This window comes from Balaenoptera physalus (genome assembly GCF_965194825.1).
Source record: "Balaenoptera physalus genome assembly, chromosome: 2".
Lineage (NCBI taxonomy): Eukaryota > Metazoa > Chordata > Mammalia > Artiodactyla > Balaenopteridae > Balaenoptera > Balaenoptera physalus.
In genome coordinates, this window is record NC_138883.1 from 88,453,207 (window position 1) to 88,469,487 (window position 16,281).

The window sequence follows — 16,281 nt, forward strand, 5'->3', positions numbered from 1 at the left end:
TGACTGTTTGCTGAGGGAAAACACACACACACAGAGGCTGGAGTTATAAGAAAGATGATAACTGATGAAGCCAGTTCCTGAAAGAGGAGAGAAAGATTAGAATCTAAGGACAGTTGTGTGGATTAGACCTGGTCAAAAGGTTCACCTCTTTCTCTGCAGCAGTGAGAGAAGTGTCTTTGTAGAGCGTTGACAAGTACAGTTGAGTGATGAGAGGAAGACCCGACTTTTCTCTTTAGAAGCTTAGCTGGTACAGGCAAGGAGAGAGAATTTAACCAGGGAATGCAAATGCAGGTAAATCTATAGAGAATTGGAGCAGAAAAGCTGACGGAACTGACACCTGACGGCCTCTTATTTTCTCTGTGAAAAATGAAACAATATGATCAGATAAGAGAACAAAGTGAAGGTTTGGAATAGCCTCAGACTGAGGAGAATGTGGAGGGGTGTGTAATAGAATTGCAGAGTAGTATTTAGACCCGGGAATATATCCCCTAAGTGTGCACCAATCCACATGATTGTAAGGTTTCTTAAGCAGGATTCAGTCGAGCGTAGAATGGGCAGGTATTTCTGTGGTGTGTGAAAAAAGACACTAGGCTACAAAGGCATGGTCGAAACCCATGACCACTTCAAAGCACACCTCCCCCCATCCCCACCCCACAGATTTTTCATGGGTCAAAATACTGAGTATCTAGAGAATGGAGACTTTTTTCCTCTTCTGGGGCCTAGGATTAGTCCCTTATATTCAGAAGACATTCAGATATTGTTGACTGATTGGATTAATTAATAAATAAAATCTGACTCTGCTAAACATTTCTGAACACAAGCATTAGGTTTAAATTTTTATCTACTGGAGGTGAATATATTGATTAATTCAAAGCATTAGAACACTGTTCCAAGAGCTATATTCCCATAATTTACTTATGCTTAAAATGATTAGACTGATGCCAAACTCTAATAAAACCCATTCTGTAACACAAAAGTTTATTAGAATAAAAATATATGTACCGTATCCGACATTAAAATTATTTCACATCGCATGTAGGTTTTACCTCCATTAGTTTTTTTTTTAATGCTTTTAAAGTCTGTGCTTCAAATAATTTGCACATCTGTAAACAAATCTTAGATTACCAAAGATGCAATGTATCCATTAGATACTGAACATCAAAATTTAGGAATTGGAACTGATAGTTATATCCTATTGCACTAAATATTCCTCTAGAATTCTGGACAGAGAAGAAAAAAGAGATTAAAATAAATCACTTGAAATGAGGTAAGTTGTATGAAAAGGTTTTTAATAGCAAATATCACCAATGTTGAGATGAGAATATTAAAAATATTCATGGAAAAGTCACTTAAATGTTTGCATAGTCTAGGTTATTTTTTAAAACAAAAAATTAAAAATTACCAAAATTCCTTATTAGAAAAAGAGACAATTACTGGTTCTATAACATCTGTGTACATACTGAGTCTTTTATTTAGAAAAAAGAAGTGATACAAACATTCACAAGTTTAGCAAAAAGGAAAAAAAAGTGACTATTAGGACTAACATTTCAAGCTGCCTTTTGGAAAGAAAATTAAAAACAGAGGTAGATGGTTAAATGTATTAGTAGCCAAGTTACTCAAATGACTAATTTTTTGTTTTGGTAGACATTCACCAAATTTTTATGCTTGAAGCCAAACAGTAAAAAATTTAGGAGAAGAGAGTAAGATCTAGCACAGGTTATTTTCCTTTTATCAAAGAAAAGTAACAAAAATAAACCAGGCTTAAGACCCCTGTTATGGATATGATTGTATAAAGCACTACAGTTCATGCACTTTTTAAAGCAGGAGAATGAACCTTATCCCTAAGCTTCCTAGGTTTATTTGAGGCCAAGCCCCAAGCCCCAGCAGGCCTGGTCAGTCAAAGTAGGACTGTAGGGTGCCTCGGCGCCGGACATCGCAGGTCCAGCAGTGGAAGCCTCCTCCCAGGGAATTGGCATTACGAATGTTAACCTTAATGGTACTGATACCTGCATGGAAAGAGAGAGACGTGGCCAGTTAGATGGACTCACATGAAGATTCTTCTATAGAAATGAGCCTAAAAATGGGTAGGAACCCTGTGGTTCTAACCCTTAAGTCCACCCCAGGATAGTCTTTCAGTTTTATTCATCAATTATATTTCATCTAATCTATTCCACTGCTAATATAAAACCTTCACCAGAAAGTCAGCAGAGACTCTGAAGTCTATTTTGTTCTATTGACTATTCACAAGTCAACAGGTTTCATGAGCGGATATATCTGACAAACGTTCAGAAACAATCCAAACAGTAAAATTTCAAGGCCTTTTAGAATTATGCTTTAACTACTTTGTCAGACTGTTTCTAATTTACCACGTCAATTTAGTAAGAAAAGTATAATTTAGCCAACCTGAAAAGTTGACTTTACCTACCCACGTATAAGCAGAGTTTATCTAACACAATTAGCTTGACCAGCCCACCTTAAGGAAACAATGGAACAGAGCTCATCTGGGTTGTATGGTCATACAGGTATCAAAGCTACTCAGGCAATTAGTTTAATCCAGCACCATTTGTATTAATATGGTTATGCTGTACATGGCCCAGTCAACCAATGGTATTTTGGAAGAATCTGTTGTGTTTGGCATAATGGGGTTTTAAAAAGAAAATCTATTCTCCTCTCTCGAGGAATCCATTATTTTGAGAGGAAAGCTAAGCTACAGAGTTGCTAAAGGGTCCATTGGTATAGTTAGAAAGGCAGCATGAGTCATCTGGAAAGCCTTTCATGAGAAAGTAAGACTGAGCAGGGCTTTGAAGAGTAAAAATAGGGTTTGGACATGGGTTCAGGAGTGGGCTTGGGATAAGAAGTGGGCTTTTAACCATGAGCATGGGTTTCCTGATAGAAAGACATATCTATCTTAGTCAGATGGCTAGAGCCATATTAACCCTGAATTGGAGAGAATTTAATTTGTTTTAACAAGTTCCTATGTTCAAAAAGACTTTATTAAAAACAAAATTATAAATCAAATATTTGGTACTTAATAATATTTTAAGTTGAGAAACAATAAAATCTTAATGGACAAGGAAACTGAACCCAAGCAATTGGCTTATTTAACAAAAGCCACGAAAAAAAAAGTGGGATAGCATTAGGGGTGAAATCATTAGATTGGGCTCAATCTAAAACTAATGGGCTAATCTTTTTAAACTGATACTTCATTAAAGAGGGATGTTTCAAAGGGGCAAACAATATCTTCTGAGTAGTACACCTGAAACATAAGACATAAATCAAAACATGACTTGATTTCAACAAGTGTACCGCCTGGCTTTGACACTTAGGATATGTCAAGTAGAATGATAGTGATAAACACACACTTCTGCACCCTAATAATAGCCGTATGAAAATTCTTTCAACGCTTTTCTCAGTATAGAATAACTGGTCTAAATTTTGAATACCACGATAAGCAAATTCCCACCCAAGTAATAACCAGTTCTGCTTTTTAGTTGGAAGCTGAAATGATTTACTGACATCCTCTATTGTATTTCATTACTTTGTTCACAGTGCTTATCACACATATGTCACTTCTATATCTGTATCCTTATACGTCCTTTAAAATATGTAATGACAATTAAATTACTTTTAAAGGACCCCAACAATTTCTTATTTGGCGAAGGGCCAAATCATCTATATGCTCATCTGCAAAGGGGTAGTTCTCCACACTTGGGCACCAGGAAGTTAGATAAGTCACAGAAGATTGATAAACTTATTGCTAAGGGGGTGTCTAAGGAGCCTGGGATGCATCTCCAACCTTTTGAGGTTGTGATTGTTGAAAACAAATATATTGTCCATCTATGAAATAATAACTTGGTGCTTCTAAAAGGAACAGAAATTTAATTAGATAAATCATACATCAGACCTAGCATGTCATTTCTTCTCATTTAATATTTTTGAATATGAACATGTTTCATTTATTGTACATACCCAGCTTTTCAAACATCTTTTGAATCGGGACTTCGTTGGCATCCACCATAACACGCTTTTCATCTAGCATTAAGACATTCATGGAAAGCCATTTGGATGACATCCAGAGTGGGTGATCTAAAAATAGCAATAACCGTTAAATCATGTCTGCTGTTATTCTTGGTTAAAGCAAGGATTCAGAAGTGAAGAATATTCAAGTGACAGCTCAATTCTTTCAATAGTTCAGTTTCCCTGTGAAAATTTATTTTAATCTTAAGACTATCTGTAAATGTTATGAATCAATCCATACTCATTACACATTTGAATTTCATCTTGTTGTCTTTAAAAAGCCATTTCTTGCTTTCTGTGATATTGTTTTATACTGATTTTTCCTGTACTTTCATTTTCATTTTCTATGGAAGGAGAGGTTGTGAACACAAGTCCAGCCTTGTTCTAGTACCCGTAGTGCCAAGCACCAGTTTACTGCTTACCAGGGAAATATTCTAAATTGCTAATATGCAGGCTGCTGTCTATAGGTGAAAGATTCTTGGCCACTGAAGTAATTATTTTAGGCTATGAGTATACAAAAGTAAACGTACCATCTGGGATGACTGGTATTGGAGGAGTAACTATGGTCCATCCTGCTTTCTTGAAAAGATCAATCTGCAAGACCAAAATAAAAAAAAAACCCCCCAAACCCAAAGAGGCTTAAATCTATAGATACTATTCTTATCATTCTTGGTCTCTGATAGCCCTTATGATTAATAATTCTTTTTGAGAAGCTGTCTTCTCAACTGCCAAAATTAAAAAATTAAAATTTCAAAACATTTGGATGATTTTGTCTGAATCGTAGTTAAAATGTACACAAAATCCTCAGATTGCCAGATTAAAGTTAAAAAGTAACAGAAATGTTAAAGCTTTTAAAACTATTCTTGTGCTTTTCACAGGTTTCAGAGATTTTAAAAGACCACAAAGATATTTTCCTTGAGAAATTCTCATTAAAGAAAATGAAAATATTTCCTATTACTTAGTTATAAGAAAACAAAATACGACTATGTCAATCCCATAGTCCATCCACTTCATAGTCTGTCACTTTGCGTCTGTGACCATGGTATAAAGACAGATGTTAGGAATATCCTCCCAAAGAACCATAACTGTCCCTAGTGACCTATTATAACCCAACCATCCCTAGTTCACATACCCACTTAGTATATCAATAAATGGTATTAAATAAATATTTAATAATATATATAATTGATTTATATAAATTATATATAAATAAATTAAAATTAAGTGAATAAGGAATCTTGGTCATTGGGTCTAAATATATAGACTAGAAATGAACAGTGATGTGGTAAAATAGTGAATTTTGCAACGGCGCACTGCAGCCCAGCAAATAACACAAAATCACTCACCGCCCAACTGGAAGTAGGGGGCAGCGGGCAGAAGTAGGAGGCTGCAGGGGGGATAGACCTGCTGCAGTGCAGTGGTTCTGCCCCTCCCCTGCAGGGTGGGCCTGGCTGAAGGGGGCCCCACTGGAGAGGGAAGAAGACACCCACTACCTAGTGGTGTTACCCCAGACATGCAGAGAGCATTTTGTTTGCAATTCATCTGCTGAGGAACCTCGGCTGCAAGTTATGAGATAATACCACTCTGTTCAATAAAAACACACACATACGCACAAACTTGAGGCTCTGACAGCAGCAAGCAGCCAAAGTCAGTCTGATGGCACTACACTAATTATCACGGCTATAGTGTATATTTCTGAGTGTTGGACATCTTGTAGTAAATATAACATAAGCAATCCAATGTTTGATCATAATAACGTGAGCATTGCTGAATCTGTCATTTAGAACCATTAGGAATCACGGAAGTGCTTAAAATAATAGTGGCAATTCCTTCAGTTGCCGAACTCTATTGATTTTCCAGAGTCCTAAGAACTCCCCTACCTGGTGACATGGTCGGTCAGGATTGGAAAGCACAAGACCGGGCCCAATGATATTGAAGGTGGCATCAATGTGCATTGGATTGGGGTCTTTAAAGGAGATGATATGTACTCTGTAGTCTGGAGCGAGATGCTTACGCATCCATTCAATGCCCATGTAGTTTGTCACCTGAAAATAAAAAAGGAGACATAAACCTATAAAGATTTGGTTGTATGTTCAGATAACTAAAAATAGGATGAAAATATTTTAATTTCAGAAATTTAAAATATAATAAAGTGAGAAATTTCCCAGGTAGCCTTTATCAACCTGGCTTCTCTGTGCAAAGATGTCTCTTCCAGCTCGAATGAAGTCAGCAGCATCAAAGCATGGCTCGAACTCAGTCGTCACAAATTTTCCCTGAGCAGCCAATTTGTGTCTGTCTTCTACAGAATGGATGGGGTAATCCTAATTGGAACAAGAATGAACACACACAATGCCTTGGTTCATGAGGAGATGACTGATAGGGCCTTCATTACTAAGAAAATTAGTTCAACATCATCATTTCCTGAAATACTACTGCCCTGTTCTAGACTGAAACATGCATGGGAAGATGTAGGCCCATGCTAAGCAAACCAAAATAAACCAAACCACCAACAAAAAAAAACTAGGCATGACAAGTTCCTCATACTTGGAAGCAAGTGGTACAGAGGCAGTAATGAAACTGAAAACATTCCATGACCCATACAATGATTTATGTGCCTATCTACAGTATTGAAAATCTGCAAGATGAAGTCATTCTGTTCATTTGAAAAAGGAAGTTGGCCCTGAGCCTAACTCATACCATAAAATGCGATGCCATGCATCCCCTACCAAATTTGATTGGGTGTGCGGTTGGGTAATAGATTCATTACTTACTTCTGTCTTTAAACCCATAAAGGGTTTAAAGAAATTTTCATTTTTTGATTCTTTCTATAAGTGATCAAATAGTAAGTGATCTAATAAGAGACATATACTTCCTTTCACTGTGAATATGGCCTACAGACCAAATTCTTTTTCTAGAAGAGGCTGGAGTTCAGCCTAGTGACTGTTCTGTCTCCACCAATGAATAGCTGTGCACCTTTAGACAAGTTTTCCTCCCTGTAATGGAATGAAACTACTCCCTCATGGGGTTGTTGTGAAAAATAAACAGGACTGAGGATGTAAATAAAGTACTTAGTTCAAGATCTGGCACATGGTAAACACCAATAAGTGTTAGCTATTATTATTACTGTTATTATCACTTATCATTTACTCTTATTTTCATCATAAAACAATCAGTTTTCGAAAAGTAGGTGATCTCAGCTTCTGAAATACATAATAAATACAAGGTATCAGAGACTCTCTCAGTCTCTGTGGATTATTTAGAAAAGTTACTAATAAGCTCTCCCATAATTGGGGACTTACCTGGTCATAAAGCTCATCAGCCATTGTGGGCTTAGGAGCTGTTGTCCACTTGGCCCCGCGGCGGAAGTAGTCTTTGATAATTGCTCTGTATGCGCGGTACTCAAAGAAGCGAGCGCGCCAGGCCATGGGAGCCTCGATAATCTCATTTCCCACAACTATCAGGATGTCTCGAGGCATTGCACCATATAAACCTGTCAGGCCAGAAGGTTCCAGAGCAACTTCAGTGATGCTAACTTCCAAGACAGAAGAGTCTATATAATGTGATTTCATTCTTTGGTAAAAAAATAAAAATTACAGAAAACCTATATGTGTATATGTATATCATTATACGCAAATGAAAAAATATTAAATGATACATGCTAGACTGTTAACATGAATTCTGTGTGGGGATGGTGAAGCCAGGCCAAACAGAAAAAAAAAAAAGAAAAGAAAGGAAGAAGAAAAGAGAAAAAGAAGCATCTCTTGTTCAAAGAGATCTTGAACCACCAAGTTTTCCCCTTTTGTAACTCCTAACAGAGTTTTTCAGGGAATATCAGTACCACAAGATGAAAATTGGGCCAAGGATCACTTACAACTGTAAATTAGAACACACCGAACTCCGCAACTAAGGAGCCCACCTGCCACAACTAAGACCCAGCACAACCAAATAAATAAATAAATAAATATTAAAAAAAAAAAAAAAGAACACACTGAACTCAGGCACAAAAACAATCCTGCAGCAGTGTCAGTTAAAAATAAGATGGGAATGTTTCTGTTCCCCTTTTAATTTCTGTTCTTGAGGAAAATTAAATGGAATCCACTGGTCTTATGTAAGGAAATGCTCATGAAGTTTAGAAAAACTGCTTCTTTCAAGGAAATTCTAGATTTACAATGGAGTTTAGAATGTGTACATCTAAGTCTTACCAAAAAAGAACCAAACTTCCTAAATAATCTTTAAAGTTTTGAAGGATTATTAAAACAAAGGGATCTCTGAGAAAAAATCAGAGCTTTCTCCTTACATATGGAGAGAAATAAAAAAATTAAGACTCTAGCAGTTTAAGTATCCAACATCACTTACCCGTAGACTCAAAATCAGGAGTTTTATACTTCAAGGACCAGTCAATGGTGTCAGGCCTCCTCACTGTCACTCCTTCCATTTTTAAAATATTGCACATTTCTTCAATTTCGGCAACAGCCTTTTTCAAATGATCTTTGGGAAAATGATGGCCCCCATACTTTTGGTAAAAAGTCCAGTACTTTTCATATGTGTTGGCCTAGAACCAGAAGAAAGTAAGTGAAATACTTACAGGAAAAAATTACAGCTCAAGATAGATTCATAGGTTGTGAACAATTACTTGTATAACTTAATGGAATTGAGACTGAGACCACACCTGGTGCAGTGTTCATCCCCAGAACCAAGCACACTGACTGTGGGAAGACACTCAGTATTTGTTGAATGAAGATCTCTAAATTCTCTGGATGTTTTGAGACCTTTTGTTCCTTCTGCCTGAGATCTTACCATGTGCCTTACCACACACAGCATGTCTGCCCTCACATGGACTTGGAATGCTCTTGGGCCAGTTTTTACATGCTTCATAGACAAAATAGGACATGGACGCTCCCATTAGACAGTCTCAATGAAATCAAATAAGAGAACAAACAAAATAGCTTAAGAGAATAAAAGCACACCTATACGAAGATAAAACCATGGGCTACCCAGGCATCCCAGAATTCTGTCTAAAAAACAGCACTTCAAGATACTTTGTAGGAAAATAGGACACTGCTCCCTTAAAGGTTAGGGACATACTCTCAACTATGCTTTGTTTCTCTTAAAAAGCCATTACTGATTATTTTCTCATTCAGCAGAATCACCACTTGGCAAACCTGTGCAGCGGTGCAAGTCTACCTTTAGTGCTTCCTACACTTCCCTGCCAAAGTGTCTCTCCCCACCAACCTCTCTTCTCCCCAATCCGTCTAAGCTCTCATAGTGCTTCAGGTCCTTTCACCATAAAAAGAAGTGATTTGATAAGCAAATCCCCAAATTTTTAAGTAGCTGAAAAAAAACTTAACATTTAGAAAGTGTCCAAGGGTTATACGCATTTTAAAAGACAACTGAATGGAAAGCAGTTGAATGCTTTAAAAAGGCTCAATCAATTTGCTAAAAATTACTGTTGAATTAGGGTAGGTACAACAACTATAAAAGACTGGTTTTCAAAAGTGGAAAAGTCTGGAAGGATTCTTCATTCAGATTGTTTTCCATGTGCAAAGTTCTCAGTCAAATTAAAAACTACGTTGGGAAATGTAGGAGACGCACATGGATATAATTTATCAAGACACATAAAGCAGAATTCCAATCAGAAGATCCAAATGCTAAGAAAAAGCCTTGGACCTTCATCAAAAGATTGGCAAAGCAACGTACATTTATATGTTTTAAGTTTTTTTTTTTTAACATCTTTATTGGAGTATAATTGCTTTACAGTGGTGTGTTAGTTTCTGCTTTATAACAAAGTGAATCAGTTATACATATACATATGTTCCCATATCTCTCCCCTCTTGCATCTCCGTCCCTCCCACCCTCCCTATCCCACCCCTCTAGGTGGTCACAAAGCACTGAGCTGAGCTCCCTGTGCTATGCGGCTGCTTCCCACTAGCTATCTATTTTACGTTTGGTAGTGTATACGTGTCCATGCCACTCTCTCACTTTGTCCCAGCTTACCCTTCCCCCTCCCTGTATCCTCAGGTCCATTCTCTAGTAGGTCTGTGTTAAAGCAGGTGTTTTTAAAATGTTTCCTTATATCATTGATTAACCAACCACTAGTCCTAATCATGTCCGATAAGGTTTCCATTATTATAAATCAGATAACTTCAGACAGTGATAAGTGCCATAAAGAAGGGGAAACTGGGTAATGAGATAGACTATCTAGATGTCTAGCTCTTTAATGTCAAAGACCATGTCTTTTCCAGATTATATGTCTCTACTTCCACTTTCACCTCAATATTTATTTATTTGATAAATATCAAACATATGGAAGCAGACCTGCCTCTTGTTAGTTCAGTACCTAGGTTCACATCAATTAGGTTGCAGCTGAGCCTGCTGGGGAGGGAATAAGAATCTGAAAAACAGGTCTTCAGCAAACAGGGAGATGCCAGTGAAGCTCTAAAACAGGGGCTGGCAAACTAAAGTCCACGGGCCAAATCTGGACTGCTGCCTGTTTTTGCAAATAAAGTTTTATGGAACATAGAAATACTCATTTACATATTGCCTGTGGTGGTTTTGCACTACAGTGGCAGAGCTGAGAGTGGAGTAGTTGTGACAGAGACCTATGGTCTGCAAAGCCTGAAACATTTATTATCGGGCCCAGTAAAGAAAAACCTTGCCAAACCCTGTCTAAATGATCAGTTAGTTGCTTTATTTTTGAAGATCTATAGGTAAACAATAAGCTCAGTTTCTGGCCCATGAAAAATGTTATCAATTAAAAATTTGATTGCTTGTTAAGATCAATCCACTCTTTTAAAAAACAAAACAAAACAAGAGCACTCTATTGTTTTGTACTCCTAGGAGGTCCTGCAGTAGCAACCAGAGGAGAGGATAATAACGACTCTTTATATTCCCCTCAGACATCCTGGTACTACTCATCCATTCACCACTTCCTCCTTCTCATGCCAGGCACATCTCTTACAGCCCACGAGGGGACAAGAAGTCTTTGAAAATTTAACACTGGGTTAAATAGTTTCTGCTGTGCAGCCATGTTTTCTTGCTGGACACATTCCAAAGTATCCCATGTGACTATTTGTGCAGAGTGAAGCTTGCTTGATAAATATAAAGTAAACTTTCCTGGGAGAAAAAAGTTATTTGAACAAGTGTGAATTCTCTTGTATAGTTCATACTCTGGCTAAGGTTGGACAAAGTCTGAATGATCAGGCCAGGCTACATTTTCCAAGAGATAGTTGGAAATTATTTACACTTCCTTTATAACCCTGCTAAATAAGTTAGCAATCATTTACCAAGTGTCTGCAAGATAAGAAAACACTATATTAAATGCTTAGCATGTGATGTTTTTAATAATCTGTTGCAGACACGTAGCTGCATTCCTAGAAACTTGATAGTCTTTCAGAGCCTAAAATCCTTTAGGGGTGTTTGCCAAATGAATTTTAAATACTGTCTTTGGAAGGCTAGGAAATCTCAATAGAAACATTATTTATCCAGCTGCAAACTTATATTACATTAACCTTGATCGACTTTGTATTTTTTTTATTAATTTTTATCGGAGTATAGTTGCTTTACAATGTTGTGTTAGTTTCTGCTGTACAGCAAAGTGAATCAGCTATACGTATACATATATCCCCTCTTTTTTGGATTTCCTTCCCATTTAGATCACCACGGAGCACTGAGTAGAATTCCCTGTGCTATACAGTAGATTCTCATTAGTTATCTATTTTATATATAGTAGTGTGTATATGTCAATCCCAATCTCCCAATTCATCCCAATCGACTTTGTATTTTTAAAAGGTCCTTTTATCAAGGGCTTTAGAAAAAAAAGACAAAAGCAAAACAAAAAGCAGATATTTGATGGAAAGTATTCACTATGTTTGCAGAATAAAAAGCCACATAGCTTTCAAAAATTGTGCTTCCTGACAACTATGTTCCTCATTCCCATAAAATTTTTCTAGCACTTACATCTTCCAACATATCGTATGCTCTAACTGCCTATAAATGGTTTACTACGTTATTTTATATTTCATTGGTCCCAAACTGATTAATATATGTGTCATTCTTCTCCAACTAGAAGGTAAGACCTTCTAGTTGGCCATGCATGTCTTAGATTTAATTTCCTCTCCCTCGATACCTAGTTTCTTATGTGTCATAAAGCAGAAATAACCAGACAAATGAATGAAATCAATACTGCTAAAGCTACTATTATCTACAATCATTATACCCTCAACACACTTGGCAAATTGCATCCGTACAACTATAATGAGTTGTAGTTTTGTCCTTTAAAAATAAGTAACATGTAACCTTTTACCTTCCTAGTTAATCTCATTAGGTAGATAGCAACCCTCTTAATATCTTCATTTTAGTGAGGCCCAGAAATTTGTGGCATCAAGATCACAAGGTCAAATAGCTGATTAACTGAGATTAGCTAATAAGCTTTTATCAAATACCTAATTCAATCCTGATCTCCTGACTTCAGCCTGGCACCTTCCAAAAGTCCATGAAATTTCAAAATCTAAAATCATAGATCAAGTGACAAAGAACTCAAAATAATGTCTTAGAATTCTGATTCCGTAAGATCACATGATATAAAAGTCAGTTATTCTAAAGACAAATAGAAGGATAAACTATTGCCTGAATTTGAAATTTAATTCCACCCAATTAAAGTGGTTAGGGGATGGGACTTCCTTTCAAGAAAAGACTTAAAAGATCGTGCCTTTTTAAAACATGTGGATGATACATAAATTAATCTGTTCATCAAATTTCAAATATCAAAACCAAAGGTAGTTTCAGAACAACTAGAAGAAGTTATGACTTTTTCTATTACCGTCTCTTCAAGGTCTAACTCAAGAATTATTTTCTTCATTTAGGAAGAAGACTTCCTAACTATCCAGCATTTGGTCATTGCTTTTCCCTGAGCTCTCCTGGTATTTAAATTCAACTGCCTTACGCTAGTTGCCATAAGATACTTAGTATTAGTCTTCATTTCTATATAATAAACATCATACCTCTCCAGATGGAAAGCAAGTTCTTTTGTGCTAATAACTCTGGAGCCCTGATACAAGGTAGGCAACATTTCTGATGATGATGACAGTGATGTAACAGAACTTATTTCCTCAACCCACATTACAAATAAAAATGTTAATATTCAGGAAGAATTTAAGTACACTGAAGATATATTTGTAACCCATTATTAATGGAAGCTTAAGCTGCATCTGAAGTGTGGATGGAACCCTTATGCAGTATATAACCGGAATACCAGCCCACAGAGACTCTGGTCATAAAAATATTGCAGATAAAGAGCACTAAGAGTTTAAAAAAAGGAAGATATTACTTGTTACCAGGGAAGTCCTGGAAGGCTTTGTGGGAGGTGCCACTGGAACTAGGTGGTAGGAAGAGGGGGAGGTTTAAACTGCAGACAAAAGGTGCAGGAGGGTAGGTGGGAGACTTCTAGGTGGGAGCAAAGGCCTGAGGCTTGTTTGGTAGTAGTCTAATTTGGCTGTTTATATGGTTATCTTATAAAGTCTGCTGAAACCTGGGTGAAATTATTAGAGGAGAGAGGCTAGCAAAATAGAGGATTGATAGGAGCAGATGAGTAACAATATTGAATTTGGGTTTTAAAAAATTACTCTGTTAGAAGCTAGAGGTGGTTTAGAGAGTACAGCAAATAGGGGAGACCAGTTAGGAGTTAACTGCAATAGTCCAGGCAGTAGATGAGATCCTGACCTAAGGCAGTAGCAGAGGGATGGAGGTAAGGTTCATTTTGATAAAAGACTTGTTCGATCTTGGAGAATGGATGTGGAGGATGTGACTGAAGAAGAAATAAATAAAAGTTTTAGCTTGAATAAATAGGAATGCCAAAAACTGAAAGGAAGGAATGAAGAACGTCCCAGTTTTGCAGAGTGGCTCGCAGCTGAACTCAAATGTGCCATGTCTGAGGTCCAGTGGCAATATCCAGCAAGGAATTTAACGTGTTCATATGGACAGAATTCAGGAGAGAGATCTGGACCAGAGTGGAGGGGTGGGAGGAAACTATGAGAACAGCTACAGTGAAATTCTGTTCAGCCCAACATTACAGACCGTAAAGGAAGATGTGAGGAATAGTGAAAGAACTAATATCCCCCCCATCCCCCGAAACAGTCTTCCCAAACCTGAAGGAGGGAGTAATCATTGGTGTAGATAGTGTCAAATACTGCAGAGATGCCAAGTAAGATATCATCAGCCACTGGATCTGGGTGGTCTTGGGTAAGCTAAAGTGAACGCAGTTACAGAGGAGAGTGGGAGCAGAAGCCAGACTGCAGACCATGAGGAATGAACCCGCTCAGACATGTGAAACCCCGGCTTTACCTTCACCTCCACAGTGAATGGTGGAACACAGGCATTTTCTGCTCTGCCCACTATCACTTCCTCTAAGGGGTCCCATTCGTTGTAAGAGGAGACAGGGCAGTCCTTGGGCAGAGGATCAGTGGCCTTGTCATCAGCTGCACAGGAATTCCGGGAGGAAGCCGTAGCTGCCTGGGTGCTCTGGAAAGTTCGCTGCACCCATCCTGTTACAGTTCTTCCAAGCTTCCAAGAACAAAGAAAAGATTATTGTGTGGTCCTGCACAGTACTTGGGGGAGGGGGAAGTAGAGGTGGGATGAAAACCCAGGATAACACAGCCAGGCATTTAAAATCTTTTAGGAGAATGTAAACCGAGATGTTAGTGGATAGGTGGGTAGTGGGGTTACAGATTTTACTTTTGTGTTTGTTTATACATTATCTTTTTATCTATTATGTTAATTGGTATAACTCTTTAAAACTTCTCAGAAGATTTTGTCCCCAAAGACCATACACCCCCATTTATATCTCGGAATGGTTTTCTGCAATCAAGCCTTAAGCAAGTTTTCTGCAGATGATGGGTCACCCTTCTTCCCAGAAAACTACAGACAGTGGCTCCGGATCTCCCTGCCAAGTCCAGCTGGGGGAGGGAGCCTCCTGTCCCTTTCAGTACCAAAGGTTACTAGTGTTAGGATCCTCTCCCCCCGCCCCCACGCAAATGAAAATATAGAAGCATTTTAAATGACTTTATCTTTCAGAATAATCAGCTTCAAACCATCAATTCGTCCTCACTGACACACACTTCACATTATTTGGCACTGCAATTATGAGAGAGTGACCAAGTGCCATGGGCTTATTTTACAGATGGTCCACAGTACCCTAGCCAAGATAAGGATTAACTAACCCAGGTACAAACTTAAACAACTAGGAAGGAGATCTAAGAACTTCAAAGAAAGGCTTTTGAAAATGTAGAGCCCATAAACTCTAGAGCAGGGAGAGTCCCGCATACACTGGGCAAACCTCAACCCCACAAATCTCTATCCGGTTCTGTGAAAAGCCTTAGGAAGGAGGCAGGAGGGGAGCCAGGGTGGAGACTAAAAAGCAGGAGGGAGTGACAGCTGTTCTGAAGCCAATTGCTGGGGGAAACCAAACTGCCTGGCTATTCCTGTCCCAGGAGCTAGAGAGGGTTTGCTGCAGGCGCGTGCTTCCATACCAGGGAAGCGGAGGGCAGGACCGGGCAGAAATCTGGGTACAGACCGAATTTGCTCCAACTCCTCTCGCGACTCAGGACTCCACGTTACACTTGGAATGAGCCTGCTCGCTCCTCCTCCGTCCCCGAGTCCCACTTCGCCCCTTCTCCAGTCCATCCACGGTACACGCATGCCCAACTCTCTGCCCACCCATAGCGATGAGCCGCCAAAAGGCCGCCCTTTTTCACTAATCGGTGTTGCTTGTCGCCCTCGCCCCCTCCGGCTGGGGAGGGCGGCGCCCCCCGCGCTGACGGCCAACGCAGCCCGAGGCGCGCAGACCGCAGCTGTGCCCACTGGGTGTGGCCCCAACGCACGCCCCCTTCCCCTGGGACACCGCCAAGCTTCCGGCAGCCGGCAAAGGCTCCTGAAGACGAGCTTCCAAGGGGGCCCAGAAAGGACAGGGTCGTGCAAGGCCGGCGGGGGAAAGCCAGGGAAGGAGAGGGGGAAGAGAGCACGCGGCCGCCCGATGAGGCGGCGGCGCACGCACCCGAGACCCGATGTAGTGCACCGCTTCGGCGCCGCGGCTCCCGCCGCGCAGACACCGCACCCGCAGCATCGCCTCGCGCCCGCTTGGTCCACAAGTCGACTGTTCTCAGCGCTCGGCCACCTCCTTCCGAGTGCCCCGAGAGCGCGCCCGCAGCAGGGTGTCCCGGTGCGCGGCCTTTTGTAGCCTCGCCCCGCCCCGGCCGCCCCCCCGCGCGCCCC

The 16,281-nt window shown here is 39.4% G+C and overlaps 1 protein-coding gene across 1 annotated transcript; it reads right to left on the reverse strand.

Annotated features, from left to right (window-relative positions):
• Nucleotides 1–1,268: 1,268 nt before the first annotated feature.
• GATM (glycine amidinotransferase) lies at nt 1,269–16,233 on the reverse strand. The gene is made up of 9 exons (XM_082450148.1): nt 16,064–16,233; nt 14,356–14,574; nt 8,374–8,569; nt 7,317–7,507; nt 6,201–6,338; nt 5,898–6,062; nt 4,548–4,611; nt 3,970–4,086; nt 1,269–2,006 (listed from the first exon to the last, which is right to left on the reverse strand). The coding sequence occupies exons 1-9, from the start codon at nt 16,130–16,132 to the stop codon at nt 1,894–1,896; spliced, it is 1,272 nt and encodes a 423-aa protein (XP_082306274.1). The 5' UTR covers nt 16,133–16,233; the 3' UTR covers nt 1,269–1,893.
• Between the last annotated feature and the right edge of the window lie 48 nt (nt 16,234–16,281).

Excerpts from the sequence above, each read along its gene's own strand:
- GATM (XM_082450148.1), bottom strand. The coding sequence starts at position 16,132 with ATGCTGCGGGTGCGGTGTCTGCGCGGCGGGAGCCGCGGCGCCGAAGCG. Across the intron at positions 4,612-5,897 it reads CTGACCGACCATGTCACCAG|ATTGATCTTTTCAAGAAAGC; the intron begins GTAGGGGAGTTC and ends TTGGTCTTGCAG. Across the intron at positions 4,087-4,547 it reads AATACCAGTCATCCCAGATG|ATCACCCACTCTGGATGTCA; the intron begins GTACGTTTACTT and ends TGCTATTTTTAG.